The following is a 23,121-nucleotide window of genomic DNA, read 5'->3' on the forward strand; positions in this document are numbered from 1 at the left end:
CTCTAAACAACACTGCGCTGTGCTCATTTTGTTGTGAACAATTTTTGTTAATTTTGTTAATTTGATTTGCGAGGGTCGTGCGAGCAAAGCAACGGACAACGCACTCTAGAGGATTTGGAAGTGGGATCCTGCAGCATGCGCCTGGACACATAGGCAGCAGTAGACCAAGACCAAGCGCACTTGGAGTTACCTAGAAATGACAATGGGCGAGCCAACCACGTCTCTCGTTCTGCCCGTCATACTGCGGCCCATTTTCTCCCAGGTAGGTGAAACGGGCCCAGGTGCTTCGCTCTGCGCTGCTCCGTGCCCTTGGCCGAGGCCCAAATCCGCATCCCAACCCCTCAGCCCCGCCAGAGATTCGGTTCTGTTGCGTAAACCCCTTGCAATTGCCTAACTTCCATCTACCATTTACCATTGCACCTGCAGCTTGAGCGACGCGACGTAGGCGCTGCCCAATCTCTGCGCTCCGCCATTCTCAAATCGGAGCAGAACAATCCGGGCTTCTGCTATGACCTCGTCGCCACCATTGTGCGGCGGGCCGATCTGAACGTGAATCTAAACGAGGCCGTGCTCCGATTGCAGGGCAACATTACGGAAGCGGATCGTAAGTAGCCACGCCAACAATTTACCTTTGCTAGCTAACGATCTTCCCCCTTCCATAGTCAACGAGTACCGCTTGACGCGCACGGAGGAGCCTTTCCAGGAGCTCAACCGCAAGTCCGTGGCCCTCAAGGTGATCCTGAGTCGCATACCCGATGAGATAAACGACAGGAAGACCTTCCTGGAGACCATCAAGTGAGCAAAATACCATACACAGCCATACTTCTCACTCAGACCAATGCCAAAGAAATAAATCTATCCTAAATTGATGTATTTAATCAGCATAACTTAAAACTTCAAGGATAAGAAATTGTTTACCCATATCTCCGAGTCTCTGGAGTTACAATGTTCCCAATTAAACACTATCTAACAAAATGTCTCATATTTCCACAGGGAAATCGCCAGCGCCATAAAGAAACTGCTCGATGTGGTCAACGAGATCGGCTCGTTCATACCGGGCGTTACGGGCAAGCAGGCTGTGGAGCAGCGAAAGAAGGAGTTTGTCAAATATTCCAAGAAGTTCAGCACAACGCTGAAGGAGTACTTCAAAGAAGGACAGTAAGTGTCAGCCAGCGGCAGCTACATGCTAACTATTTACATGGGTGTTATCACACGATACGCGGCAAGTCGAAGATAGCCGGTTTCTTTAATCGGCTCATATCTGGTTTCTTATCGTTTCGGGCCAACCGTTTGGATGATGTCATGCCATTGGCGTTCCGGGCATTTGTTTGGTTTATCACTTTGCGACGGAGATTCTCCGGGGCGGGGGCCAAGCGTCAGAGTTGCCTATTTTAAATTGTAAATCGCAGTCAAATTGCTTTGATTATGGCTGTTATGGCGATTACCGCTGACCTTTTCCATTTATTTCAGCGAGGAATACTGCCCTATGACTAACCAATTTTCTATTTTGTCTACTTTCAGACCGAATGCAGTATTCATAAGTGCACTTTTTCTAATACGGCAAACGAATCAAATAATGCTGACAGTTAAGAGTAAATGCGAGTAGAGAATTAAATCGTTTAATTATGGCAAATTTTAGTGGCATTTTAATTTTATGTTTAAATAACCATTTAACCACCCACAAATCAAATAAACTCAAGAGAGCACACACACTTAAATACCCAATCGCCCGATAAAGTCCAAGTTAAATGTTTGAACGTAAATGAAAATCTGTTGTAACTAAATAAATAGGCCTAATTTACATCGTAAATATGTATTACAAATAATCGGACACTAAATTCAGCGAAGCCTAAGCATTGTAATTAACTAGTGAGCAACTATTTATCGACGATGATGTGTGCGGAGTTCTTTTTCGTTTACAATTTATTGTAAATAATTCATTCTTTTTCTGTTAACAACAACATCGGCTAGTTTGTTTTTGTTTAGGAGAAAGCGCCTACGAATAAATTTAAAATTAGTGAAAAGAAAACGAGAAACAGGAAATGTATGTACTACGGGGAGAATAAAAAAAAAACAAAAACGAAAACGGAAGACACTTAAATTTTTAACTGTTTTTAATTGTTAGAGTTTGAAATTTAAACACTATACATAATAATCATTTACTTAATGATATGTTCGGGATGAAAAATGCGGAAGCGAAAGACATTAGTAGCCGACAGCACTATCAACAGGATGGAGAAAGAAATTATTTTAATTAAAAAATGTTATATGAAAAACGAAGAACACTAAACTAAAAAAAAAAACGGCAACAAACTCATAATGTAGACATAGCGAAAAAAACGACAAATAAATGTATTTATATTCCAAGCTGAAAACTGTGTTTTATATTATATTATTAAATAATAACTCAAATATGGCGTTATAATTATATTTAAATGTTCTGCTATATATTTTGTTAAGATATAGTGATTTCCGGTCTAAAATATAGATTGGAAAGCCCTAAGATGATTTTTTTTTAAATCTCCATAGATTTGATAGATTATATCAATATCAGAAATATTTAAATGTTCTGCTACATATTTTGTTAAGATATACTGATTTCCTGAGTAAAATTTAGTTTAGAAAGTCCTAAGGATGTTTTCTTCTAAAATCACCACAGATTTCTTAGATCATATCGAAATCAGAGATATTTAAATGTTTTGTTATATATTTTGTTAAGTTATACGGATTTCCGAAGTTAAGTTTAGATTGGAAAGCCCTAAAACCCATTATTCTAAAATCACCATAGATTTCTTAGAATATATCGAAACCAGAGATATGGGAGCACATGGGGTTAACAGAGAGAGGCCCTGTTAGTGAATAACAGCGTAAGTAATAGTAAACCCTATATAACAGCCCCAGAGCAGGAACTTACCCACTTGCAACCCCAAAGGAGCCCGTGAGCGGGAGAAAATTGCCCGTTTTTCAGTGTCATTTCGCAGAAAAATCGATTCCCCGCACACTGGGTTCCACTGAGAACCGAGTACTGGCTACTGGGCTCTGGGTTCTCTGGGCCACTCTGCTCTGGCACACTGAGCACCGAGCTGGCAGTTGGGTAGAAATCAGAGTACAAACCAGCAGCGCGACCGAGATGACCCACTTTTCGGTTTTCGCACTGAGACCCAACTGCTACCCACAGAAAGTGGACAACTAGGCGGAGTTTTTTCTATATTATATAGTAGCAGGCCAAACCGATCGCGTTCAATCGGTTATTATGTACAGCCTACGTAGCCTAGTGTAAAATCTATGCATTTATGTGAATTTCCCAGCGCAAACGTGGAAGAGGAAAACAGGCGACCTGAAAAAGCAGCAGCAGCAGCAGCGAGCAAGAAGCAGAAGCACAAGCAGCAAAAAAGGTTCGCAAACCGTTAAACCCAAAACGAAAAAAACCCGTTAACCCAAAAAATCAAAAAAAACCCAGTGCTTTCGAAATCGAAAATCCAACAAACCAAGAAAAAAGTGCTAAAACCGTGTAGCAAATTCCATTTTTTTGCGCAAGCTGAAAAAAAAGAGTCGTTATGCGAGCGAGGGAGCTGACGAAAAATTTCGCTGTACACCAAATGTTTTCCCAACAGAACCGCTGCTGCGTGAAAATTTCATTTTCATTTTCTCTAGCTGGAAAAACGGAAAAGTTCGCCGCGAGTGCAGTGAAAAACGGCCCAGTGAAAGATATATAATTCCGGGAAAATGGTGGGCCAGTGAAAAGTAAAAGTGTAAGCATATCGATGAAGGAAAAAAAAAAACGAAAGAGCAACGTAAAACACTACACTCACCCACACAAGCAAACCTACTATACACATACACATGCACCCACCACCCACATGCTGATGCATATATGTACGTGTGTGTATGTACAATATGCAAATGCGGGTAATCACTCTAATACCAAGGCAAAAAGCGAAACGCTGAATGAAACCGAAATGATGGAAAAATGCATAAATAAAATCGGGCAATTCAATTGCATTTAAGCATAAAACGGCGCGCACACACACAATCACAAAGAACACACATAAAAAAAAAAGAGCGAGAGACAAGTAAGTAAGGTAGATGTAAATGGCCAGCGAAACTGGAGCAGCACCAATACCGATGCAAGTGCCATAACGGCAGGAGCAGCATGTGTGCGTGTGTGTGTGTGTTTCATATTCATAAGCTCCCAGCAGCAGCAGTAGATGAAGAAGAGGAAGCAGAAGCAGAAGCAGAAGAAAAGTCCCACTTTTTGGGGTTCCACTCTGGGGGCGGTTTTCATTTTCACACTTGCCACAGCCTGCGCAACAACAGTGTTAAAGTTGTTTGCTGCTGCGTGCGTAGTACAAACATATACGTATGTATGCACAGTGTACACCCCGTACTCGCACACCTATGTACACAAATGTGCATATGTATGTACACAAAGGTATCTAAATGCGGGCATGCGGTTACCGTTACCTTCTCCGGTTCGAAGTTCTAATACCCCTAAACTACCGCTTGAACTTCCCCAGCGACATTTTGTTTATATTTATATTTATGACCCACTGTACTCAGTTAGCGCTGCAATGATCTCAAGTCACGCGCCGAAAACCGGGAACATGGGGCGGATACTTAATCTCAACCGATCGATACAAATTCAAGGGGCCTAAAATAGTTTTTTACAAAGTATTACTATTATTTTTTATTTATAATAATATAAATATAAAGTTACAAATAGTATTAAGGGAATTTTCGTTAGGCATATGTATGTTATAAGTCCAGTTCTCATATAAAGATAGTTTACTTTTTAAATGAACACTATTCTACGCACCGTATACTTGGCAAATCCAATTTTCAGGATCATTTCCATAATATTAGTTCAAGAAATAGTGAATAGTTAGGGGGAAATCTATTGTTTTGAACATAACCTAACTCAATGTCTTAAAATGTAAACCCAGTGTCTTAAATGTAGCCTCTATTTATTCTTCGCGAGGGCAATAGTTTCATCACCTTAGACTGATGTCGTATTATTATAGTTAAACTTACGAAATAATTAAAAAGTTTTTCTTCATTTAATAGAATGCTCCCAAGCCATGACTTCAATTAATTGGTTTGTTGATGGTCAAATTTGATAGGCTTTATGTTTTATTTTTTTATTTTTATTTTAAGGCTTATCACAAACTAACGTTATAAATTCTAAAGCTATCTAAAGAACATTTATAAGAAAAAGGCTGCATCGCATGAGTGATTGTTGTAAAATTTATAGAACTTCCTTCCCGAAAAAGAAAGCCAATACCATTTTATTGGCTTTTTTTCGGTCGGGATTAATCGTTGAGTTTGGCCAATTTTGACATATGGCAATCATTCAATAATTTATATGCTGGGCTGCCAGCCAAGCTGCGACCATGAGATTTCCGCAGGCGGGGAAACACTATCCCCCCCCTGCCATTTTCCACTTCCCATTTCCCGGCTGGACCGCCCACCACCCCATAAACTGTGCTATGGTTTTTCTATAGTATTCCGTGTGGCTGTGTGCGAGCAGCTTGTTATAAATATAGGCGAGATAGTTTTTGTGCTCGTGTTCTGGTTCCGCTTTTTTCCTTGGCTCTGCGATTGAGGTCATGCCAGCAGCAGGATAATGAACTTTTCCAACATCTTAAATGTAATTGCTCGACTTTAAAAAGTTTCTGTTCGCAGTGTTATTTTTAGAACCTGCCACTCGTCATGGGCTCGAGTACTTTGACGGTCTTATGTGCGACTATTTATGCATGTAATTGTTGGCAATGGCTGTTGGCCCTTTGCTTCCTCGACTTTAATTGCTGCAATTAGAGGCACTTAATTGTTATGTGCTTGACTTTGCCCGAGTGTGTGAGCATTCAATTAATTGAACGACAGCTCATTATGGCACTGAGCATCGTGGCAAGGGTGCTTCTAAAGTTTCTGTGATCTTAGCTCTAGAATATGCAGAAAATATTGGCTTTGGACTGCCAACTTTCCATTTTCGTTGAGTTTCTGCCAAGGCAATATGCTAATTAATTGCCTTTCTTCACCAACTTGTCTGTCAACATATCGTACAAGGTGGAAATGGCCATTTTGCATTCTCAACTTTTGTTCTTTTGCATTTTTCCCTCTGTTCTTGGGCAACTTCATTTGGAAGTAAATCAAAGTTGGCGCGCCAAAAAACCCAAAAAACGCAACAAAGTTTTTAAATTAGTTTGTGGCAGTTTGCAGCCAACAAAAGTTTTTCACTTTCTTGTCTTTTTTGGAACCGCCGAAAGTCACCGAATATTGTTTTAATTACGAGTTTTTGCATATTTCACTTGTCGCCTGACGTTTGTACATGAAAATACGCATACGCCACGTTGTGCGGAAGTGAAGATACGGCCTCCCCCCCCCTTTTATTCACGCCCCCCTATTAGATAACGTGGCTCAGTTCCGAGTGAATGGGAATTTTCCATTTAATTTACTCCGATGGCCGCAACGACTTTGGCCAGAATGTGGGTTAATAGAGTGTAAAGCAGCGCCAGGCCGCAACCCAGTTTCGGGTGGTTTGGTGGGTTCCAGTTCCAGTTCCTAGGCTTCCTCCAGTTCGTAACACCCAACCTCCTGAGAGGCTGCCCCTGGTGCGCAGTCTGGGGTTCGGGCTAATCTGCACTTTAAGAACTCATTAAAATTTCAAGCCTCCTCTCAGCGTCGTCAGACATCATCGACGTCTTCTTCTTTAGGTAAAGCTCTAGGGCTGTGTTAAATTTTTAATTGCTAACTAGATCGATTCATTTCCCTTTGGCACTTTAAGTAAATATAGTCCAAGGATTACTGTTTAAATTTAGGACAATACTTTGTTAATTTGTTTATTTACATATCACATATTATAATAGTTCCATAGATAATAATATTTCACGAATTTTAGTAATGATTTTCTAAGTTCCTTATGTTTTATTGTACCAATTTAAGGACTGATGGTCCTAAAGTAATGGTTGACGAACTGGACCTTTAATCAGAGGTTAATTATTTATTTATTTAATTACATTCTAAATTATATGCTTTATTACAGCCTTTATTATAACAGTTCCTTAGATAATAATATATCACGAATGATTTTAGAATTTTCTTATGTTTTATTGTACCAATTTAAGGACTGATGGTCCTAAAGTAATGGTTGACGTACTGGACCTTTAACCAGAGGTTAATTAATTGATGGAGCCTCACATTTTTCACTGTGCTTGAGAGGCTGGCAAACAAGTCGCCTGTGACGTAGGCACCCAAAACTGTGTGCGTGTGTGTGCTCGTGGAGATAAATGGTGCCAAGCACTGCTCAAGTTCCCGAAAGTGTGCGGCAAACGGTGGGGTGCTTAAAATAGTCACCGACAGGCACAGACAGACACTAGCGCTGGGTGGCCAGTAGAGGGTTAAGACAGGAAGAGGGACAGCAGAGGGTTAAGGCAGGACGAGGTACTGTAGAGGGTGTGGGGAGGGGTCGCAAGTGGCTAGGGATGATGTTGTGTTTGAAGACAAACAAGGAAATGACAGCGGCCGGATAGTAATCTAAGGATACTGCCGGACAAAGGACACGCCGAATATAAGAAAAGAAGTGAGCACTAACTGGTACACAGAGGGAAATAGGATATTACTTTAAATTTCTAAAATTTTCAATAATCACAGATAATTCTTTGTAATTTATCGCCTCAAATCTACAACTATAATATAAAAAATTTGATATAGTTATCTGTTGAGATTTTTGATCACTCATTTTCTTTGAATAAATGAATTTTACTATATTATTTAATTATCAAATAGATTTAGGTGATATTTCATTTTTTGTTGCCTACTTTTAGGCACCTTATTATCATTTAAGATTTTTTTATCCTTGGTTTTATGGAATCTTGGTTTCTATACCCATTTTACTACCTACCTATTATGTTATCCAAATATGTGGCATTAAAGCTAAGCTGAATGTTTCTTTTATGCATATTTATGGCTTTTCCTTCTGTGTACTTTGACAACTCACAACAACAAAAGGCCTTTTCGCCCACATCTACTTCAATTGCGAAATGCTTGCAATGCGCTTCATCATAATTAAAAAATCCTGCGGCCCACATGCACACCCACACAAGCGCACGCTTACGCTCACGCACACCCATACACATACACACAAACAGGGCAAACATGGCCACACTCTCTGTTAGTTAACAGTAGCGTAGCAGGTCTGTTAGCAGTAGTTATCCTTTGCTCATGCGCCAACCCTCTCTCACTCTCTCTGAAGGGATATTTTCTCTGGCACATTACTCGCGACTTATATAGACGACCTACTCGCACAGTTAGACTGCTGTCTCTGTCGCACAGCCAAAAATTAGAGTAGAACCATTAACAGCGGCAAAGTAACAGTAACAGTAGTAGGGCAAACTTGTTGTTGTTCTTGTTGCAGTTGTAACACACACACACACACACACATAGGCATAGGCACTGTGCATAACAGCAACTAGTGGCCGTGCTTTTCCCATCGCCTTTCCCAGTTCGCATTTTCCATTTCCCTCTCACATTCACACTCAAGTCGCGCTGCACTGCAGTTGTGTCAGTAAGTACTTAATATTTATGGTGGCCAGTGTATAATGGCATGGTGTTAGTGCAAAGTGAAATGGCAGGACATCAAGTCGCTATGATTGTCAGTTAATGAGATAATTACAGTGATTACGGGTCACCTGGAATATGTAATGGAACCCTCGAGCTCGACTTTTAAGCCGTTTATAAGGTTTAGTGGTTTATTGGAAAAGTTTGCTAGAGATTAGTGGGATTGCTTGATTAGTTTGGTGGTGGTTTATAATATCTCTATAGTCTATAAGATCTCTATAGATTGCAATAAAAGTTCTGTTTAAATTTGAGTTCTTTGTATCTCAAAGATACTTTAGTTGAAGTTATCGGAAACTACAATATCTCTAAATTGCAAAAAAAGTTATGTTCAAATTTATGTTGTTTGTATCTCAAAGATACTTAAGTTTGAGTTGTGTGAAACTACAATATCTCTTTAAATCGTTGGTTTCTAAGACCCTAAGTAGTTTATAGCTTTTTTATAAAACCCACTTTTCCTGTGGCTGGAGTGCAGGTATCACCTGTATCACAGCAACAAGGTGCTCATCCGCCTTTAGCAGTGGCCATAAAAAAAAGTAGTAGTAGTGGGCAGTTCTCGGGACCGGAAGGGCGTATTGCAAATGCCAAAGACTTCCGTTTGGCTCCGGCTAAATGCTGTCATGCAACGTCCACCAGGGCGGGGCTCCACCACCACCGACACGAAAACAAACACCAATGCCGAAAGCCACAGCAGCATCATCACCATCATCAGCACCATCCCATCACCATCATCATCATCATCATCATCATGGGCACTGGATAAACGCTGTCATAGCTTTTAAATGTCAGGCAGTCCAACCATCTGCATCGGTATCGGGATAGTCCACATAAACAGTGGCATTGACAGCCCACCGAGTGGGTGGTTCGGTTCGGGTTTTCCAGTGGGTGGGTGGTGGTGCATCCGATGGATGCGAGCTTTGATGTATTAATAACAATTTATCGATGCAGCGCACAGCTCTGGTAAATGGATTTCAATTTTGTATATCCTGAATTAAATGATTGGATTAAGGTTTCCGTTTATGGAAAAGTGCTTTTGGTTCAAAAGGCCATCCAACCCGTTCGACTTCTCGTGGCTTTTTCGCCCCCCAGTGAATCGATGCTGATTACTATATCTGGTCTTGCCGCCGTCTAGACAAACGGGCGCCTTCCATTGTCTCAGCTGGCAAGGGTGGCGTATGAGTAATGCAACTGACTTCGAATGCTTTTCGTGGCGTATGCGTAATGTTTTCGTTGGCCAAAGTCGGTTGAAGTTGGTCTGTGTAATTGAATGTGAAACAGTTTACAAAGGATTTTAATTAATGTGCTGACAAATTAAACCGATTGTATGAATTCAAAATCTGAATGAGCAGCCTGACCAATCTCAGCTTTTGTGGACTGTGCGTGGACAATAAATACGGTCAGGCAGGCAATTAACCCGAAAGTTCAAAGTTCGACACACATCACACACCATACAAGACTATACAAAACCACACTGACCCCCCTCCCCTCCGAAAGACACGTGCGTGCCGCTCATGAGGAGAAAAGCCTGGGCAGCTGACCTATTTCCACACTTACCAACAGCAGCAGGCCAGGCCCATGAATAAATAAGAAGCCCAAGTCAAGCCAAGCCAAGGGATAATAAAAGCAACTATTTATAGGAGCCAAGTGTAGTCTTGGCCCAGCGGCAGCTCGACCATTCGGCTGGCTGCTGATTTACTGGCCCCATTCTGATGTGCGATTATCGCTTCCATTGCAGTCGTCCGAGGAGCAGCCACAGCATGCCGTACGAGTCGATGCACCATCATCAGTCGGCGGCCGCTGCCGTGGCCGCTGGCACCGCCCCCAACGGAATGCTGGACTCCCTCAGCCTGCAGCTGCGCGACGCGGAGATGCGGCGCACGGAGATCGAGCGGGCGCATCAGGTGAGTGTCCCTCCGGGTTCCAGATCATACTAACATATATGTGTTCCATTTAAATATAATATCATCTGCTTATGAAAGCAATGAGTTTACAAAATATACCTCAAACTACCTATTAATTTGAATAATGTTAGATTGATACTGAGAAATGCAATGCAAAAATAGTGATAGGAAAGTCAAACAAGACTGCTAACATATACATATGTGTTTCATTTAAATATAATATCAACTACTTTTGAAAGCAAAGCGCTTACAAATTATGCTTAAAACTATCTATTAATTTTAACAATGTTAGATTGATATTGAGAAATGCATTAGTGAAAAAATAATGATTAAGACCGAGAAAGATTTATTCGGAAATCGGGCTGCAATATTTCTAATATGATATTATTATATTATCTAACTTTCGAATATATCGTAATGATAGACCCCGAATAAATTATAAATTAATATAGAATAGATACAGAATAGAATATAAAATGATATAGAAAAACAAATATTATATTATTTTCTTATAATTACCGTTTTAAGTCTTAAATACATTTTCTATCATCAAAATCAACTTATACCTGTAAATTTGGAATTTTTCCTATAGGAAACCCTGGCACAAATACGCAATATGAGCGGAAGCGCACGTCCCGATGCCGAGGCGGTGGAGAATCTGCAGTCGAGGGCCCGGGAACTGGAAAAGAAGGTGACTACAACCCAAAAAACAAGCCAAAAGTATATCAAAGTAATCCCCTTAATCCGCATATCCCTAGGTTGCGCTGGAAAACGTGCGCTGCGAGGAGTTGCAAATCGAACTGACCTCGGCTCTGAAGGCCAAACAGGCATCCCGCTCGGTCTGCTCCGGAATGGGCAGCATGTCCTCCGGAGCCGGCGCCACCATTCCTACATCGGCCAGCAGCTCCACCGTCACTTGGGCACCGACAATCAGCCACCAGGACCAAGGCTCCGAGATCGATATCATAATGGCAAAGATTGAGCAGGTATACTATACTATATCAAAACCATTTAAACTACAGCAAGCAATCGGTGTAAAATGGTATATAATTATTTATATGAAAGTGACAATGTCTAAAAACAGCAACAGGTAACAGACAGCAAGTAGTGTATGGATTAGTGTAGCCTCGAATAAAATTATATTTCGGGATGGAAATAGTTTATAGACTTCATCAGAAACATCTAAAGAACGATCGAGTTTCCATCCCGAACTATAATTTATTTCAAAGTTGAGGGCCCAAAGTTAAGTCAAGTCCAATTAAATCAACGCAAACAGCCAGTCTTGTGTGTGTTCAGTGGGGCAGCAAGAGTGAGGGTATTAAGTCGCCTGATCCGTTTGGCTAGAAGATGAATCCTCGGAATTCTCGGCCAGGGCCTCCTCGATGAAGCGGCTGACCTCCAGTTGACTCACTAGCGAGCTGGATGAGGAGCCATCATCATCATTATCATTCATATTACTCGGCGACAGGCAGGATAGGAAGCTCTCCAGGCTGGAGATGCTATTCCCCCCCGAGGCATCGGGATCTGTGGAATCACTTGCCTCGAACTGGGTGCTACTTTCGCTAGAGTCCAGGTTACCCTGGCGGAAAACCTCATCGGAGTTACTGATCTGCAGCTGGCGGCGCATCTTCTCATTCTCCCCGGTCAGCTGACTGATGATGTGCTGGTTTTCGTCACTGCAGCGATCCTCCAGATCAGCGGTCAGCTTCATCAGCTCCAGCATGTTCTCGATCCGGGCATCTTGCTCACGCACCACCTTCGCCAGTCCGGCCAAGTAGCGCTCCTTCAGCTGGTAGCTATCGATGAACATGTCGCCCTCGCTGTGCTCCCTGTACTTATCCATGATCAGCTCGATGCCCTGGTAGAACTCGTCGGCGGTCTCCTTCAGCTCTATATTGTCCCGCAGCATCTGCATCTGCTCCTCGTCGCTATTCGTTTCCGAAAGATACTTGAGCAGCTGCTCTTCGCGGAACTTGCGACAATTGGCCAAGTCCTCATCCACTTTTTCCGCATCGATTAGCAGCTCATCGGTCCTGGTCTCCAGTTCGCTCAGGCTGTCGGCAATCTCCTGGGTCTGCTTGATCAATGCTCCTCCAAGGCCGGAAAGCAAGGGACTGTCCATCTTGATAAAATGCCCAGGCTGGTTAGATCGCTCACGTTGAATTTGGAATTTTTTTCCGATTTTTGTCCGATAGAAAATCACTTCCTTTGGACTTGTCAGAGCCAGACTGGGCAAAGGCCAAGGACTGATAAAGTAAGGCCTACTGGAATTGACATTTTAAAGTTCCCTAGAGCAATGCCACCATACTACGTGATTTTTTATTGTGGAACAGCTTGCTATGTATGCTAATCATTTTTAGGGTAATTTATTTTTTGAGCAATTTTCTCAATTTTTGTAGGGGTCACATCACTTTTTTTTCGAAAAATGGCAAAAATTAAAAATTTTTAGGTTGAAATACCAATCGATTGGAAATTAAACAACGAGCTCAACGAGGTATTACATTACACATTCTGACTTATATTTTTGTTATGGCAGCCAAAAAACTGAATTTTTATGGCGAAAAAAGGGTTACCATTTTTGTCAAAACTACAAAATTCAGATTTTTGTCAAAAAATCCACATTTTTTTTCGGTTTTTCCATCGTAGTTCAGCCAAATCAAGGCGTACAGCTAAAAGACCGACTGTTTTGAACAGCTTGCTAAATATGCTAACAATCCTCATCACTTTTAGGAAAAGTTATTTTTTGACCAATTTTCTCAATTTTTGTAGGGGTCACATCACTTTTTTTTCGAAAAATGGCAAAAATTCAACATTTTCAGGTTAGAATGCCAATCGATTGGAAATTAAACAACGAGCTAAACGAGGTATGACATTCCTCATTCTGACTTATATTTTTGTTATGGCAGCCAAAAAAAAAGAATTTTTATGGCGAAAAAGGGAAAGGGATACCAAGGGAAAACATTGCACACCAAGATCAAAAAGAGAGCAGGATCAATTTCAATAATGGAAAATAACATAACATAAAAATGTTATATTGATATTGAAAAACGTAATTTTCTATATCTGCTGAAAAACTCTTAAATTTTGAGAGTTATTTTTTAAAACAGTACTTTTTTTTTATTATACTAAAACCGTTTGTATCTTTTTATCCTGCAGGATAATCGCGTGCTGGCCGAGCTGGAACAGCCTCGCACCTCGGCCAGCGCCAGCATGTCAGCATTGCCGCCCAGTTCCATGATGAGCACGGTAAATAGCGAATTTAGAACCATATCAAAGAGTGGTGAGTACTCGAAGGAACACCGTGATCCTTGGATAGATGGTAAATAAAAAGGATATACCTTTGCAGAACTCGAAGAAGAACTGAACCGTTACAAAAGGGCCGTTCTGGGCGGCGGGGGCGGAAGTGGGGGCGGCATCTCGGCCCTCTCCTCCGGCTACTCGAGCCTCCCACAGTCGCTGGCCTCCACGCTGCCCAACGGAGGGGGCGGGGCCAGCACCAGCCTGAGCGGCACCAGCCTTGGCTCGCACAGCGTGGCCGCCGCTGCTGCCCTCGCCGCCTCCTCCTCGGCGGGATCGGGGTGCATAGGTGGAGGAGGAGGAGGAGGTGGGGTCGGGGGCGGCCTATCATCCATATCGGCCCTGGTGCCCAACTCAATCAGCGGCATATCCTCGAGTCTGAGCAGCCATGCCATACAATCCATGCAGTACGGCACCGGACAGACGTCCGTGGAGAAGCTGCTGAGCGGAACTAGTGGAATCACTGGCATTCCACCTTTGCCGGTAAATATTCACACGATGAAGGCTATGCCAACGGCATTAAGTCAGGTAAACCAGCTATTTTCAATCGCAATGAACTACGAACAACAGCAATTACAGCAACATTAAAACGCTGCCGATCGATTTGCTTTCAAGCTTGCCCACATCTTATGCTATATACGTTATAACTTATCAGTTGTATGTACATTCGAACCCTTTAAGTAGCCATATAGACTAGCATATACCGTATATAGCGATCATAACCGCTTTCGTTCGTTGATCGTTCGTCGCTGCTGCAGCCACCGGCCGTTTGTTGTAGTCTCATTACTGATGGAAATACAAAGCATTCACATACAGAGCCACCCACTTGAAACAACCTCACATTACACCAAATCACAAACATCACAGATTTATGTACAACTAGATATAATTTTCAATTGCCTGTTACATATCCATTTGTATCACTTTCCTTGATTCCGCTGGCATGTTAGAAATTATCCCCACTTCTTCAATCACCTGTATTATAAAGATATATGTACATTGGGGATAGTTTTAGAATATTCTCCATGAGTATATGTATCACTAATAATATTCCATTGTAATCCACCTGAAAATATTCATATATTACTACCTTAAACGGTATTCATACTCAATTAATATTTTCTGAACTTATAAGAGATAGTATGGCTTTAAAACTTGTATTATAATATATAATAATATAATATCTAAAAAAATTGTAACATATACTAACCATAATACCAAAATCAGTTTTAAAAACATTTCCAAAGTTCAAAAAATATATCATTGAGTATACACATTTGCTGCATTTACAGACATACAAACATATGCATACTAAGTATATATCTTTTTAAAAGGAGTTACATTTGAAAGCTTTCCGTTACTTGTTGATAAACGTTTTTGATGGTGATGATTGGATGCTAGCCGTGTTGCATAACCATGATAGCCATGAAACGAAACCCCGCTTGGAAACGGCTTAAAAGTTAATTGCAGAATCAATAGCCACTCATGACCAGCCGAAAATCACCACCAACATGCTCAGTTGTTCATGCCATAGATGTCCTTTTTAAGACGTTCTAGATGCGTTTTGCCACTCGCAGCCGAATAAACGTGTATCTGTGATCTCTCTTTCCGTTTTATGTGCTTTCTCTGTCTTCCCTTTCTCTCTCTCTCTCTTTATCTATTCTTCGCTCTAATGATGAATTCTTCTCCTAACTCCAAAATCGAATCAATCGAATTGATTCGAATCGACTTATATGTATGTCTGCATTTGTATCTCTGTGTGTGTGTGTGTGATCCTATGTTTGTGTAACGACACCTGTACAAAAACCACTGATACTAATACCCTGTAAATTCTGAAAATATACAAAAATCAAACCGAAAATCCCAAAATTCCACATAAAAAACCAAAACACACACAAATGGACACTGAATTTGAAATCGAATTTGAACATAAATCGAATCCAATTCCCTCGAGAAGCGCGGAACAATACAGCTGTACAATTTGCAGAGCACAACCATGCCCCTCCTGTCACTCAACTCGCATAACCTGCCTCCTGGTGGCTCCACCAGCTACTCGGGATTGGGCGCCGGCGGCGGCTCCTCGCTGACGCATCCCTCGATGGCCAATCTGGGCCTGCTGGACACCGGTGCCCTGCTGGGAGTGGGTGCCTCCGGCCTGGGAGGATTGGGTGGAATGGGACCCGGTGGCGGTGGCATCACCGGAGCCACCTCACTATACGGATTGAGCGGCGGCGGTGGCGGAGGAGCCGGTGGCCTGGGCAGCTCCTATGGTCCGCCCTTCCTGGACGTCGCCTCGAGCGCTTCGTATCCTTTCACCGCCGCTGCCCTGCGACAGGCCTCCAAGATGAAGATGCTGGACGAGATCGACATTCCGCTGACGCGGTACAATCGCAGCTCGCCCTGCTCACCCATCCCGCCCAGCAATTGGGGACTGGACGAGTTCACCGACGGCCTCAGCGTCTCCATGATGCACAACCGCGGCGGCCTGGCACTGGGTGCTCTAGATCTGGACAGTGAGTATTGAGTGGGATGTCTTATATCATAGGTTATAATAATAAGAACTCCTTTTACTAACAGCTCGCAATCATGGCCTGAATGGAGCCAGCGAACCGCAGGTGGATATGCTCGATATTCCCGGAAAGGGACGCTGCTGCGTGTTCATAGCCCGTTTTCCCTACGATCCTCCAGAGTAAGTAGTTTAGATTTTTTTATCAAATCATATTTATAACCATTTCCCCATAGCATAAAGATAAGAAAATCATTTTTAGGGATACATTTCATCATTCATCAAATTAATCACATTCAATATCATATGAAGTTGTACATTAAATAATACAAATTAATTAATTAATAGAAATCCATTTTGTTTTTAACCAAAAATGCTTTTTTTTATATAATATGATCAAGAATTAAAATTAAAATTATTATAGAGAACCTTTAGCAAACCACTTAGTTCCAACAAATTCGATTTTTTATAACATCTACTAGTTTTGGCTCCTGAAAGTATGCAATCCTTTTACATAACTTCACTGGCTAACCAGTCGTATACGTAATATTTAAAGTTTGGAATGTTTTCCTAGCACTTCATCTTTTAGCACTTACTATAAAATGCTAATATAATTTTAATCAATAACTATATTAATTACTATAACATGCTTAATCTGTTTAACTTTTTTTGCTATTAAATGTTATTTTGTAAAAATGGGTTGTGAAGTTTTTCACTAATCCAATCTTTTGGAATAACTACTAACTAGAACTACAATAACTAAACGATTTTCCTTATGCGCATCCCCCAAACGATCTTCCCAATGGTTGTATGATACCGAACCGAACCCTTTATCTCCATAGAACAACCCAGACTAACCTCTGTTATTTTCAGTGTTCATAATGAATTCTCTTCCATGCCTTGCAGGGAGGCTGAGGGCGAGCTCTCCCTGTGCGCCGGCGACTATCTGCTGGTGTGGACCAGCGGGGAGCCCCAAGGTGGCTACCTGGATGCGGAGCTGCTGGACGGGCGACGTGGTCTCGTTCCGGCCTCCTTTGTGCAGCGTTTAGTGGGTAAGTGTATTCCCTACCCCGATCTCTAAAATAGAACCCGCCACTAACCCAAATCCTCTGCAAATGTATCTGCTAGGCGACGACCTCCTGGAGTTCCACCAGGCGGTGCTGTCCACACTGCGCGATGCCGAAGATGGGTCGATGCAGTGCGACACCACATCGCTGCCCTCCTTGCCGCCGCACAACCCATTGCTCACACACACCCACGAGGATCTGGCCCGCTTGAGTGAGACGCACACCGATCTGGAGCACGACCAGGACGATATCAGCGACAATGGTAACTATTCCTGGTCCAATTCTGCATTGGTCCTGTTCATGTGTTTAATCTTTTTGGTTTTTGTGGCGATCCTCGAATGTGCGTCGCCGTGCATGGCATGAATGTGAGCATAACTTAGATCCTTTGGTCACTCCCGATCTCCTGATCACCTGGTCACCTGATCACCTCCTGATTTAACCTGACTTAACCCCGTTTAACGCTTGCCATTGAGGCATCGCTAGCACTTATAGTCCGCTGCATTTAGAGCCTCAATCAGCTGGCTAATGACACACTTCTTGCTCCTCCCCGCAGTTCCAGCACCCAAGCACTTGACGCTGGAACGGCAGCTGAACAAGAGCGTGCTCATTGGCTGGTCGCCGCCGGAGCCAGTGGGCTACAACCTCATCGACAGCTACCACGTCTACGTGGACGGCGTGCTCAAGGTCACCGTGAAGGCCAACGAACGCACACGCGCCTTGATCGAGGGCGTTGACTCCACGCGGGTGAGAAGCGCCTCCTTACTTCGGATGAGAAGAGGTCCTTTTAAAATCAAGAATCAAGAGCTGTGTCCTCGCACCCGAAGACCCCTCGATTGCGAATGAACCGTCTTTAAACAAGCTGACTGCATCTTGCTTTTAGGCGATTTGTTCGGATCATACAATACCATTTTCTCACTTTCTTTAACTTTGGCATGCTACTTATAAACAATCCAGTGCAATACTCTCACTTAACTTTTTACATCTGTAATACACTTACCTTTTTGTCTAAAGAATTTTTAAACCAACCAGTATAGACTACATAAAAACTCAACCCTAACTCAATCATACAAACAAAATGTGATTAATCGTATTCATTTTACTTAATTAAACTTTAGATTGCTATTTGAAAGTTATACCTTTACCATCAAGTTAAAAACTTAATAGGTCATTCCAATTTTATTCTGGTGAATTGAAATTGTTTGCTTATTAACAGATTTATAGTATTTGAATATACAGTTAAAGTTAAACATATTTAAACTTATCATATGAAATTAAAAATATTTGTTTTTATTTAACAGATTAATCTTACTCATTTTATAAATTCCAAAGTTTTAAGATTGATAACCATACGCTGTCAAGAAAAGATCTGTTCGAAAGATGGAAACCTTTACTTTTATTCTTGATTTTAAAAGACTTTTCTCACTCAATATTCTCTATATGGAACCAAGTAATCCTAACCACATCTTTCCACCCCTAGCCGCACCGAATCAGCGTGCGGAGCGTAACCCAGAATCGGCAGACCTCTAGGGATGCCGCCTGCACGATGATCATCGGGCGGGACACCGCCCACCTGGGCCCCTCGGCGGTGCGCGCCTCGCACATAACCTGTTCCTCGGCGGTCATCTCGTGGCTGCCGGCCAACTCGAACCACCAGCACGTGGTCTGTGTGAACAATGTGGAGGTGCGCACCGTCAAGCCGGGCATGTACAGGCACACGATCACGGGCTTGGCGCCGAGCACCCAATACCGGGTGACCGTGCGGGCCAAGCACCTGCGGGCCGTGGGCCAACATGCAACCAATCCGATGGGCCAGACAGGAGTCACCGGCAGGCCGGGTCAGGAGGAGGCGCCCGGAGCGTATGCAGACTTCCGTACCCTGACCAAGGGCCTGCCAGATCCGCCGCAGGAGATACAGCTGGAGGCCGGCCCGCAGGACGGTACCATTCTGGTGACATGGCAGCCGGTTAACAGGCCCACCTCGACGGGGCCTGTAACCGGCTATGCTGTGTACGCCGATGGTAAGAAGGTCACCGACATCAACTCGCCCACCGGCGACCACGCCCTCATCGACATCGGCAAGCTGGGCGTCTTCAATCCGCGCGCCGTCACCATCCGCACCAAATCTAGGGACTCCCAGTCGGCGGACAGTGCGCCCATCTTGATACCAAGTGAGTAATGGTTAGGGTCTAAAGAATTCGCGATACTTTGGAACAGATTTGGTACTTTAAACGATTAGCACATATAGCTAAATGGTTTTCGTCTTGGTCTAAAGAACTTGCACTTGTAACTTAGTTGGTTTAGGATTCTATTTACTTTAATGTATCTAAATTAGTAGTCAGTAGCTTCCGGTTCCGTAGTTGCTTAAGAATCGCGATCCTTTTATGCAAGCTTTGAAAATGTCAATGTGATTAATATAGATTTTTTCTAAAGAACTCACAGTTTTAATATGTAAACCCTTTTATTAAATACTATCAAAATTGGTAGAGTTGTAAGTTGATTTCCCTTGCTCTGAAGAATTCGCGATATCGTAATCCTAAAGGATTCTTTTTGGATCCCCGATTTCTTTATAATTTGCTGTTGATTTCGTTAAAACAAAACTGATCCAATGATATTTCCTTCCACAGATACCGTTCGCAATGCCGTGGCCCGAAGGGTCCCGAACCAGATGGGCATGGGTCCGCAGTTGCCGCAGGGACCGCATGGAATGCCCGGGGTGCAGCAGCAGATGGGCGGGATGCCCGGGCAGCAGGGTCAGCAGGGTCAGCACATGATGGGCCAGCAGGATCACGGGCAGTACGATCCCAACCAGATGCAGCAGCAACAGGGCATGCAGCCGCAGCCGGGTCAGCCGGGTCACCAGGTGAGTGGGTGGTGCAGGTGCGACGCCTTGGAGTCGACGCCAACCACGCGTACACTGTAAATAATGTTCTGTGAACTCGTTTCGTTTTATCATTTCGAAGCAATTGGCTAAGAACTCTTCTAAATTCTATTGTATCTAAAAATCTTGAAGCCAACACACCATCGAAGAATGTACATAAGTTATTCTCGTGTAAACTCCCACATATTCTACCCATCCGAATGCTAGTCACACAAAGGAAAACCTTCGAATTGATACCCATTGCTTGTGAAAACCCGCGCAAACCAAAAATTGATTTTCCCCATTGCATCAATATCAAATCGTTTCCGAACCCTCCACTTTTCTATATCTTTCTCTTAAGAGTTCAATGTTGACCTTCATTTATTTTAACATTTACCTCTTCCTTACATCTTCTCTCTATCTGTTTATCCTCCAATATCTTTTGGACTGCCTTTATTTTCATATATACTATCCTAATACTTTCGGTCTATTTGTTTTGCAAATGAACCTATATTATATACATACACTGAGAGAAATTGTTAAGACAATCGCACAAAATTAACACAAATTTCACATGTCAAAGAACTGCGAGACAGTTGAGTCCCCGATCTTTGTGATAAGAACCGAACCCAAGCAATTGAATTGAGACCTTCTCCCACCCCAAGAACTTGTATGTATGTAAAGTTATTCTTATTCCTTGTTTCTTTTATAATTTAAGTTTTCTTTTCCACTTTCGATTTCAAGAGATATGCCAGAGTATGCCACTTTTGCTAGAACCTTTTGAGTTTCATTTGTTTTTGGGTTTTCAGTTCGTTTGAGTATAGTTCACAATTAGCATGTCAGCAGCAAATTGCAATTACCAAATAATAATACGATTTTGAACTTTGTTGAGTTGTTCAGATCTAAACTAGAGTTTTAACTAAGTATTGAGCGGAAATGCCAAAAAGTATTGTCTTAAGGAAAACGCAATGCAACGAACAATTTTAAACAAAACAAGTACATATTCATTTTCATTATATGAAACCGAAACCAAAACTGAAAATCGTACACCTCGATACCTCGATACTGATACCGATAACCGATAACCGATAACGACAAACAGCCCGACGCAGGCTCCGGATTGTTAGGTGGCCTGCTCGGTGGCCTCTTCTCGAAACCCACACAGAATCAAGTGAACCAGAATGTAAGTTTTACCCACAACATCTCTCGCATATTACACACCTCGCAACACCACACTAGTCATAAGTAATATATATCAGTATATCTGTAACACCTTGCGTACAAGTATCTAGATCCTAGACTCTAGACATATTTATTTGGTTAGCTTGGCTAGAAATTGCGCTAAAAAATGGAAAAATCGAGCTTGTATATTGAAGCAAAACGAAGTATATGACAGAATTTGATTTCGCTTAAGTTGTTTGTAGATTTTTTCTGATTCGTTTCCTTAGCAAGTAATTAAGTATGTCTTTAGGGAACTAAATTTTGATTATTTCGGCTGACCTGTAAGTACCACAAAAAGTATTAAAGATTGGAAAACAAGTGTATAAATAGGGGTAAAAAGTGCATGGCTTCTTCTGGTCTAACGATAAGTAAATCTTAGAAGGAAGAACTACTACTACAACTAATTTGATTTAACTCGATGCTTAGGCAAACCTTTGCAGAGCTACTACTACTTGAACTACTTCCCAAATCTACTCTTGTAATCTCTCCAATTAATCTGTGTAAAGAACCCAACTGACTATACATATGTAAATACGTATGTAAATTCGCAGCTAATGCTAGAAACATGTGTAAACACCCACACCAGCCACTAGAAGATACCACCTATAGCTACCCATAATCCAATTACACCCACAAAGATACTCTGAACTCGAACCCGTGCTTTCTTACTACCGATGACATTCCAATCCCTCAGTAAACATACTCGTATAGCTTCGTACAATCGACTCTTTCAGCTATAGATCTTTGGCTTTTCAGTTCTTAAATGTATTTAGCTCGTAACGCTCCATTGACACATAGACATACATAAACACACACAGCTTTCGTACTTCCTTAGTTGTCTAAAGAGAAAAAACCAGCTAAACGCAGACGCCTCTAAACGCCTTGCTAAAACCTCGGAAACCTCTCTAAAGACAATGTGAATGAAAAACAGAGTACTAACTACTAATTGCAACACCCCGAAAAAAAGAGTTCAAAAACTAAAGCTAACAAAATTTTAAATTCATTCAAATTGATTTAAATTTCGGCGGAACCAGGGCTATCAACCAGGTGCTCCAGGAACGCAAAGGGGCATGGTCCCGATCCCGGGAAGAGCCCAGGGACCCCAGCAGCAACAGCAGCAGCAGCAACCCTATGGACCTCAGGGTCCCATGGGTGGGCCACGCTTTCGAGGACCAGTTCCTGGCCAGTTGAATATGCAGGGCCAGCAGATGCAAGGTCAAATGCAGGGGCAGATGCCTGGTCAAATGCCTGGGCAGATGCCTGGTCAGATGCCGGGTCAAATGCCAGGTCAAATGCCAGGTCAAATGCCTGGTCAGATGCCTGGACAGAATCCCGGTCAAATGCCTGGACAGATGCCTGGCCAGATGATGGGACCACGAGGACCACTGAACCAACAGCAACAACAGCAGCAGCAAATGCAACAGGGCCAGATGATGCCCGGCCAGCAGCCAGGACAACCAGGACAGCCGGGGCAATCCGGACAGCCGGGACAGCCTGGCCAAATGCCTGGGGCCCAGAAGAAACCCCGCTACTTTGTGGCCATGTTCGACTACGACCCATCCACGATGAGTCCCAATCCCGACGGCTGCGACGAAGAGCTGCCCTTCCAGGAGGGCGATACGATCAAGGTAAGAACCCCTGAGCCCCAAACCGTAAACCCAA

General features: G+C 42.6%; 3 protein-coding genes across 17 annotated transcripts in view; 2 read left to right on the forward strand and 1 right to left on the reverse strand.

The window, feature by feature from the left end:
* Position 1: 1 nt before the first annotated feature.
* Positions 2–2,101, forward strand: Ccm3 (programmed cell death protein 10 Ccm3). Its single transcript, XM_017076768.4, has 5 exons — positions 2–262; positions 427–604; positions 663–795; positions 994–1,158; positions 1,522–2,101. Exons 1-5 carry the CDS (start codon positions 197–199, stop codon positions 1,604–1,606), a joined length of 627 nt encoding a protein of 208 aa, XP_016932257.1. The 5' UTR covers positions 2–196; the 3' UTR covers positions 1,607–2,101.
* A 970-nt stretch (positions 2,102–3,071) lies between these two features.
* Rbp (RIM-binding protein) overlaps positions 3,072–23,121 on the forward strand; it is a 30,121-nt gene continuing 10,071 nt past the window's right edge. The window contains exons 1-15 of one of the 15 annotated variants that reach the window (XM_065867221.2): positions 3,072–3,395; positions 10,346–10,511; positions 11,104–11,202; positions 11,270–11,497; positions 13,668–13,791; positions 13,858–14,336; positions 15,766–16,321; positions 16,386–16,497; positions 17,188–17,366; positions 17,443–17,643; positions 17,935–18,125; positions 18,859–19,549; positions 20,006–20,241; positions 21,341–21,421; positions 22,494–23,087. In XM_065867221.2, coding sequence (XP_065723293.2) covers positions 3,286–3,395; positions 10,346–10,511; positions 11,104–11,202; positions 11,270–11,497; positions 13,668–13,791; positions 13,858–14,336; positions 15,766–16,321; positions 16,386–16,497; positions 17,188–17,366; positions 17,443–17,643; positions 17,935–18,125; positions 18,859–19,549; positions 20,006–20,241; positions 21,341–21,421; positions 22,494–23,087 — 4,047 coding nt within the window. In that variant the 5' untranslated portion in view covers positions 3,072–3,285. Of the gene's footprint in view, positions 3,753–10,345; positions 10,512–11,103; positions 11,203–11,269; positions 11,498–13,667; positions 13,792–13,857; positions 14,337–15,765; positions 16,322–16,385; positions 16,498–17,187; positions 17,367–17,442; positions 17,644–17,934; positions 18,126–18,858; positions 19,550–20,005; positions 20,242–21,340; positions 21,422–22,493; positions 23,088–23,121 lie in introns of all 15 variants that reach the window. The other 14 variants (XM_065867211.2, XM_065867222.2, XM_065867218.2 and 11 more) reach the window with 14 other exon arrangements.
* On the reverse strand, positions 11,541–12,770 carry h-cup (heineken-cup). Its single transcript, XM_017069953.4, has one exon. It carries the CDS (start codon positions 12,631–12,633, stop codon positions 11,830–11,832), a length of 804 nt encoding a protein of 267 aa, XP_016925442.4. The 5' UTR covers positions 12,634–12,770; the 3' UTR covers positions 11,541–11,829.

Source organism: Drosophila suzukii, chromosome 3, assembly GCF_043229965.1.
Source record: "Drosophila suzukii chromosome 3, CBGP_Dsuzu_IsoJpt1.0, whole genome shotgun sequence".
In the NCBI taxonomy this organism is placed as follows: Eukaryota; Metazoa; Arthropoda; class Insecta; order Diptera; family Drosophilidae; genus Drosophila; species Drosophila suzukii.